Here is an 8,285-nt window from a genome sequence, read left to right on the forward strand (position 1 = left end):
CTGTTCTTCCAGAGGGTGGAGCTTGGTTTCTTTCCCTGGTGCAGGTGGGAAAGGTTTATCTCACCGGAAGTCTGCCTCTCTGTTCTTCCAGGCCGCCCTCTTCCTGGGTCTGGGGGTGTTGTTCTCTCTGGTCAGCATCCCTTTGGTGATCTACGACTGGGCCTGCTCCTCCAGCACCTCCGAAGGCCACTGAGAGGAGGGAGAGGAGTTCCCAGCCCCACCTGCTGCTCTGCCCGACCACCACCCATCAGCGCCCCGCCCTCATCAGTTCCTTTGCAAGTTTACAGAAGCAAACAGAAACTTACAAGGCTCAAAGGGAATACTACTTGGGTAGCAAAACAGAGACCTGTTTCTATAATGGTTCGTGTCCTTCAAGCTCTCGGATCAGTGTAAGATGGTGGATTTTCATTTTCAAAGTTCGTGTGACCCTATTTCTCAGCACTTCTCACCATCTGTTACAGCTCACTCGTCCAACTGTTTTTTGTCGCCTCACGGTCTCAGAACTTTGCAAACATGATCATCCATCATGTTGATTTATTAGACATTGGGTTCTGAAATCATTTTCTGACTGATGTTCAGCGCACAGTATCTGTACCTTTATAGAAAAGAATCTTGTATATATTTATTTTGCTTTACAGGAAAAAAAATGGTTTCGTAAATAATTCGCCTATTTTGGTTAACCTAGCACACGGGTGATCATGCGAGGGTCTCAGGGCATGCACCATTGTGGATCAGAGTGTGCCCAATATTTGAGGTCCCCTGGTCACCTGCAGCGGGCCCCAGTGGCCCGAGACTGCTACATCCCTCTCCACACAGAGACAGGCCCTGGTGAGTGTGCTCAGCTGGGGGTGGGGCTGATCATACCTTGGTAACATATTAAGCCACGTGGGTGATCTAGCAAATAAAGTTTTGTTCCCTCTTGGCAATTGATGTCAAAGTTTCATCATCGGCAACGTCACTGGGGCTGACCCTTGGCACCTTTGTTAGTAAATTGAGAAGCAGGAGTAGTGCAAAAAGAATGTCCAAATGCCTAAGAAAATATTCCTCTGATGTGACAGCCTTTCACCCCACGCCGATGTTGTCGCAGGAGAAAACATTTTCTTATTATCGCAATAGCTTTGACTCATGTCTGCCTGTTTTTTTTTGCACAGAGGACAATGTATATGTAACCAAGGATGATCCAAGAAATGTAATTCCTGTTTTATATTGGGTAATTTAGGGGGGTCTTTAAAGGACTTGTTTTATATCTATAAATTTAGGTTATGACAAATATAAGATTTTTGTACCTTAAATAAGCCTCATTCCTATTTCTTGTCCATTAACAATCCATCCAGAGTTCTGGGAGGAAAAGTGACAAAGAGCCCTCAGATATAGTCTTTGAAAGGAACCTGGGAGAAATCACACCTTCCTTCCCCCTGGGGGGGCCTTCAGTGTTGGTGCTGTGCTCTCATCTGTCCCCTAACCAAGGAGCTATCTGTACATGTGACCCACAAGACCCTCAAACGCTGACCCAGCCCCTCTCAGTAGGGAGACTGAAAACAAAGAGGGTGTGAGCAAAGGTAGCTTGGAGAGGAGGAGAGAGCAGAGACACCACATGCCCCAAGCTGGCTCATCAGCTAGACTGCCTTTTCCATGGACATGGTAAGAACATGTGTGCTCTGTGGATCTGGCTCTTGAAATAGGACTTGTGTTTTACCTGCTTGAATTCAAACATAGAAGTTCGTTGAGCACAGATTTCTTATACAGTGATAAGTAGAATGTAACCTCAGGATCTTGGCAGGTTTTGTGCTCTGTTCCTCCTCCACGTTAATCCCCAAAGGCCTTCTTGTTCCCTGGAAGTCACCCAGAACTGTGTCTTTCCCTGTAGAGACTAACCATCCAACAGAAAAGGCAAACATCAGAGCACCTCTTTGTGACCCTCTTGGGGGATAGTGAAAGGCTCTTTCCTGCATTTCTTGGTCGGGTCATCATAGCTCTTAATGGAGTATTCCAGAACTACATCCATCTTAGCTCAGAATGGTGGTGTTTTGGTGTGAATACCTAGGCAGGAAAATCTAGCCACCTCTGTTGTTTTCAGAGGGGCTGCCATATTAGATGAGCAGGAAGAAAAACTGAGCCAGAACAGTTGGTTGGTCACTGGAAGCCTCTCCTAGAGCACCTCATAACAAAATAGCCTGGTAGTGGATGGACTTCCATTTAAAAAAAAACCATCTTCTGTTACCCTCATTCATTTATAGCAATCCACTCCACTCTCACAGAGTCAATTTAGAAAATGACCAATAACTCTTGGAATGTGTAGTGATATTATTGGATTTCTGGATTGTATGTATCAGAACAAGAAATTTTTAATATTATTTAAAACATATTTACTAGAGAAGGCACATTGTTGAAATCTGTGATACCACATTTTTAAAAGCTTCCTTGTGTGTTTAAGTTATTGTTGACTGAATGACTATAATAGACCTTGCTGTGATTTGTCAATATCACTGATTAATTCATTACATCCTTTGTGTGGGATTAGGTGTAAAGTGTACCACGCTTAGTCTTCTTGTTCAGAATAGTGAACTGGTAGCCAAAAGTACATGTATCACAGATGCTAGGTAGAATTTAAACAACACAGTCAAGTGCTATAGAAGTTTTTCTGCTAAATTAGTAGACTCAAGACTATTAGACCTTAGCCATGGGAGTAGCATGTTTTCTTTTGGTAGCTGGGATCTGAGTTCTAGTGAACAGTGCCTGTTTAATATTTTGGATTTAGAACTGTTCTCTAACTATTGTAACACAGAATACTATAAAACCCTAATTTACTTAGTGTTACGTATTAGAAGTGGGGAAAGGAGAATATGTACAGAAATCTAGTCTTTTTAAGCAGAGGTGTCCCTAATTTATAAACAGATGACATTTCAAAACTCTATAAATTTGTTGGTTACAACCTAGAATGTAACCTTCTAGACAGCAAGTTATACTTGGTGTGAGGCCCACAGACCAGCTGAGGTGATTATTAAGCCCATGGTTTGACTGATGTACATTAATACAACCAGAATGCTAAAGAACCTCAACACTAAAAATAATATTGTTTCTGGAGGTAATTCAGAATTGTCAAATATATCTCGTTTCTACAGCCCATGGACTCTGGGCTGTCGACCTGAGCCCCATAGCACCTGCTGGAGGCTGGGGGCAGGGGGCCACCCCACTCACTTACCTGCAGCAAGGGCACCAGCACAGGTAAGGGAAAGTAAGTCCATGGCCTCCAGAGCATCAGAAGGAGGGGGAGGCCTCTTGAGGGGACAGCCCTGGGGATGTCCTCAGCTAGAAGTCCTGCTATTTCTGGAGGCCTCAGGCTTGGCCTGCCTGCTTCTACTTGTAGGGTCTTTTGCTCCCATAGTTCACCTCCTACTCTGCCTGCTACAGCAAGGAACATGGTTGCATCGCTTCTCCCAGAAGCCAGCACATAGCACTTTTGGGGGTAGTGCTAATAAGCCAGATTTAGCAGCTCAGCAATCAGATAGGGGTGTAAAAACAGCTCTCTGCCTACCTTCCTTTGCTATATTTGTAGGTCCCATGGAGAAAGGTGTTCATGGGTGCTGCTTGTAGGGCTTAGGGTGGACAAAAGACTGGGAAGTTTCCTTAGGGTTTCAGAGGGACGCCTCAGACAGTCACTCCAGAACTGCCTTCTTTTTGGCAATGGACCAGAGCTGCTGAGCCCGTGCTTCTAGAAGTCTGGCCCCTGGCTTGGTAAAGTCAATATCATGTGAGAGCTAGTGGGACTGTAAATCCTCAGGCCGGCCCCAGCAAAACCTGAAGCTATTGAGGTTGGAGATTTGGCTGATATTTTAGAGGCCCTCTTGAAGTACCTCAAGTGTGAGATCCTCTCCAAGCCAGTTAGTCTCCCCTATTCTCCTCATCCGTACTACTTCTGAGTTGATTTTTAAGACTTACAAGGTAGGAAAAGGGCCCAGGAGTGAGGGAGGGGAGGACAGGGTTGGTGAACTTGATCATGAAAGAGGCTGCTTGTCATCTGGAACTGAAGAGCAATAAGGTGACATTTTTTGAAGCTGGGTGTTTAAGGTGACAGACCCCGTCCTTCTAAAGTAAATTGTCTATTGAAAGGCCTCAGGGGGTGAGGGGCTGCGGGGTGCTCTGGAGACAGAAGGGTCCCATCAGCTTCAGCAGATCAGAAAACCGGGGTCCATATCACACTGGGTTGAGGAGGAGGTTGGTGGGAGAATCGCCCATTCAGATGGGTGACTTGATTGAAAATCAAATCAGATATTTGACTTTATGCCTTAGCACCAAAGCCATTAGTCTCCATCTGTTTATCAGTGTAGATGGCTGAGAAAAGACATGAGCTCTAAGAATATAATTTCTCCATTTCCAGTTCACGGTGACCTAGCCACTTTCAAAATAAAGAAAATACAGACTCTATAGTGATGCTAATAAACTGTGTCCTTAGGGATGGAAGATCTGGGAACCCTTCAGCAATAGAACATACTTCCTCTGAAATATACACAGTGAATTATTTATAAAGATAATGGCTTTCTGGGACCACTTGGGTTGGAGTAGCTAACAACTGAAAAATATCACTAATTCCAAAGAGAGAAGTTGAAGGCCGTGAAATCTACACGGCTCTAGCATTCTCCTTTAGAGCTTTCTCAGAGGAGGAGTTATGAAACTGGGCCATCTGTACATGGGCTTGATTCTGTGTTTTTAAAAGGAAGAATCTATGCAGTTGAGGCTTATTGTAGGAAATACTTCACTTGTATGTAAATACACTGTAAATAAATAGGAGGCTGTATATTTTTGCAGTTGTTAATTCACACTGAAATAGAAATCTCTAATATCTGCCTATCAAGAATAAATGTTTTCATAGGTATTCGTGGTTTTGTTCCAGAATTAGAAAAGTTTGCATTCTCTCCCAGGTAACCTAGTTCTCTCTCCATATGAACGGGGAGCCTAAAAATCTTACGTTATTGTTTAGAAAGCTAAATGTCTGAGAAATAGTTGTGTTGATTTCTTAGACTGTTGTTAAGATCAATTATTTAAAAATAGTCCTTTGACAAATAAGGAATATTTAGACCCAAAATTATTGTCATATAGAAATAGGTGTACCCAAAATGACAAGCGGTTTCTTCATCATCATGCATTCTTACCGTTAACACTGACACCACTATATAGTGTTTATGAAAACAGAGGTTGGGAAGGAGAATTGTTTTTCAGAATTGAATTGCTGCATTTCCCAAATTTTGGGGTCTTTGAAAGGGTGAAGTGAGGGAACTTGAACATTCACTAAAAGCACAAATTTGAAGGAAAAAGACCAAGTATATTATTAAGCTTTTGAAAGTCTTGCATGTTTGCCTTTTACTTTCAGTGTTGACGCCAACAAGACTGTCTGGAGCAATTTTTCCCACAACACTTGAATCTTGATCGTTGGTATGAATTCACTCTCTAGAGGCCATGTATTTTAGACTTCATCTGAGTCCAGTATATGTAGCTCACCACTGTTTTATTCATGTAAAAACCTTGTAAAAGACTTTCAGATGGGTGATTTAAATAAGTCACAAACTTTGCTATTCACAGTTAATCAGTTTTTTTCCCACCATGTGGTGTAAAATAAATGTAAGAATTTCTGTTCTATTACTGCTCTGTTAACATAGTTTTTAAACATTAAAAATATGAACTAAAAATGTTTATGAATCTTGTGGTTTTTTTTTTTTTTTGTAAAAATGGGGGACTTTGGAGCATAGTACACATGCTTCAGGATGGTTGGAGACAGATTTGTACGATTTCTCAATGTTCTAGAACATGTTATGGTTATGGAAGTCTGTGTTTAAATACCCAAACTTCAAAAACTACTTCAGAAAGAAGTAGACCTTGTCTGGGTGCCTCTCCGGTGTCCTAGGAGTCGCATTGCAGCGCTGTCACTTCCAAGGCCTGAGTTCGATTCCAGCCAGGGAGCTGATCCACATGGTGCAGCAGACCTCACCTGTCTTGCCCACTGCTCTCCTCAGTAGTGAATTTTGGTAAATACACCTATTCTGTTCTCCACTGTCTCTGGTGAATTCACTCACCACCCACACCTCTGTTCTGCAATTCTTCTACACAAGATTTTTAAAATACATATAAATGTTTAAAAAAGAGAAAGAAAATAAATCAACCTGGGCTGGACATGCTAGCTCTTTCTGCAATCCTTTTAATCAAACTAAGCTGAACATAACTATTCTCTCTCTGAACTCAGGTTCATCCTTACGAATAGCAGTTTCTATGTTATAGGAAGGACGCCACATTGTAGTCACCCACAAAATATGAAGTGCTATCATGTCTATGTCTCCAGAGGTGATTTGGGGGGAGGCACCTGCAGCCTGACCTTTGTCCATCCTGCCTATTCCCCAAAGTCTTAGCAAAGCTTTGACCAGCAAAATGGCCAGATATTCAAATCCTGTTGTGGACAGGGGGTGCTGCATAAACCACCTGTGCATTCACAGGGTGGCCAGGTGCATGGCTCACCTTGATTCTGCCTGAGCTACTGGGTGACAGCTCACTCGAGAGGGTCACTCATATATGTAAAGTTCCGCTTTTAAGAATGAGCCTGTTTCATCCTCAATCAAAAAAGTCCAGTCCCGTGGTGATTTGATATTTCTAGATTCTTCCACTGTCGCTCTTCTGTGTCTGCTCAGATTGATTTTTTTCTGCCCTGTTTTACTATTTTATTTGAAGATACATATTTTACATCATTGTTCAATTTTGTATGTTTGATTTCTTTCCAGGTGTAGTCTCCATAAAATTCCCACCACCAGAAAAAGGAACTCTCCTGCTCTGCTGGTGGGAATGCAAACTAGTATAACCACTATGGAAAACTGTTTGGAGGTTCCTCAAACTGCTAAACATGGAGCTTCCATAGGACCCAGCAATCCCACTCCTAAGTATCTACCCAAAAGACACAAAAACACTGAGTCAAAAAGATACCTACACCCCCATGTTTTTTGCTGCTTTATTCACAGTTGGAAAGATATGGAAACAGCCCAAATGCCCAAAAATGGATGATTGTATGAAAAGGATGTGGTATATTTGCACAATGAAATATTACTCAGCAACCCCCCCCAAAAAAAACATGTCTTTTGCAGCAACATGGATGGAGCTGGAAAAGATCATACTTGGTGAAATAAGTCAGAAAGAAAAGGAAAAATACCGGATGGTTTCTCTCATAGCAGGAATATAACGGACCAGGTGAGAAAATAATAATAATGATGAACAGCTATATACCAGAGACATTTTGTGGAGGTGGAGTGGGGAATGGGATCAAAAACAGTGGGGGGAAGGAAATGCACTGGACTATGGTGATGGCACATGGGTGATTTGGTGATGGGAAACCGAAGGGTTTCCCAACTGAGATGGAAAAATGCACAAAAATATGTAAAAATAAACTATTATACAATAAAAAAAAATTCCCACCACCAAGTCACCCATGAGGTGTAACTATAGTTTCTTGTGATTTTCCACCCCTTGCTGTATGTCTCAGATTTATAGTTGGCCCACTAGTTTTGTCTTTTTATTTCCCTGATCCCTTGTATTGTTCCCCTATATCCCTCCTATAAGCAAAACCATCTGACATTTTTCTTTTTCCTTCTTACTTCTTTTACTGAGCATCATCCCTTCCAGCACCTTCCATGTTGTTGTGAATGACATGGATTTGTCTTTTTGATTGCTGAGTAGTATTCCATTATATATATATATAGATCACATCTTCTTGATCCAGTCATCTGTTCTGTTTCCATATCTTAGCTATTGTAAATAGGGCTTTTCTGCCTTGTTTTACATGTAAAAGTCTGGGGGAAGATTATTACCCCCTTTCCCCATAGGATAAACTATAAGCTTACTAGTAAGTGCAACTCAGAGAATCTGTTCACTCTCCTTCTAGATTCAGAGCAGTGTTTTTTGCCTGGCTAAGATATTATGGATGGGGATGATGAGGCCAATATGACTGGGTCAATTTTTTTTTATCTTTCATCAGCTTAAATTTTAGACTAATCTAGATTGGCAGGACAATCTTTAGTAGAGTCAGTACAACATCAAAATAACTCATCAAGTTATCAAATGCATCATAAAATTATAACACTTAAAACAGATTTGTCCTGATGTGGAAGTAAAAAAATTGACCATAATAGACAACAACATAAATGGCCCATAAAAGTGGCCTTTTACAGCAATGGGGAAATTAAGGGTTACTTACTTAATGGTGGTGAATGACTTTTTCAAGAAAATAAAGCCAGTTTCCTATATAAATAACC

At 41.6% G+C, this 8,285-nt stretch overlaps 1 protein-coding gene across 2 annotated transcripts in view; it reads left to right on the forward strand.

Moving 5' to 3' along the window:
• The window catches only part of SLC38A1 (solute carrier family 38, member 1), a 72,785-nt gene extending 67,116 nt beyond the window's left edge, over positions 1–5,669 (forward strand). For both annotated transcript variants that reach the window (XM_004675942.2, XM_012735325.1), the window contains exon 17: positions 92–5,669. In XM_004675942.2, the coding sequence (XP_004675999.1) occupies positions 92–193 (102 nt within the window). In that variant the 3' untranslated portion in view covers positions 194–5,669. The remainder of the gene's footprint in view (positions 1–91) is intronic.
• The last annotated feature ends 2,616 nt before the right edge of the window (positions 5,670–8,285 follow it).

The sequence above is a fragment of the Condylura cristata genome, unplaced genomic scaffold (genome assembly GCF_000260355.1).
Source record: "Condylura cristata isolate star-nosed mole 26May11 unplaced genomic scaffold, ConCri1.0 scaffold00004, whole genome shotgun sequence".
Lineage (NCBI taxonomy): Eukaryota > Metazoa > Chordata > Mammalia > Eulipotyphla > Talpidae > Condylura > Condylura cristata.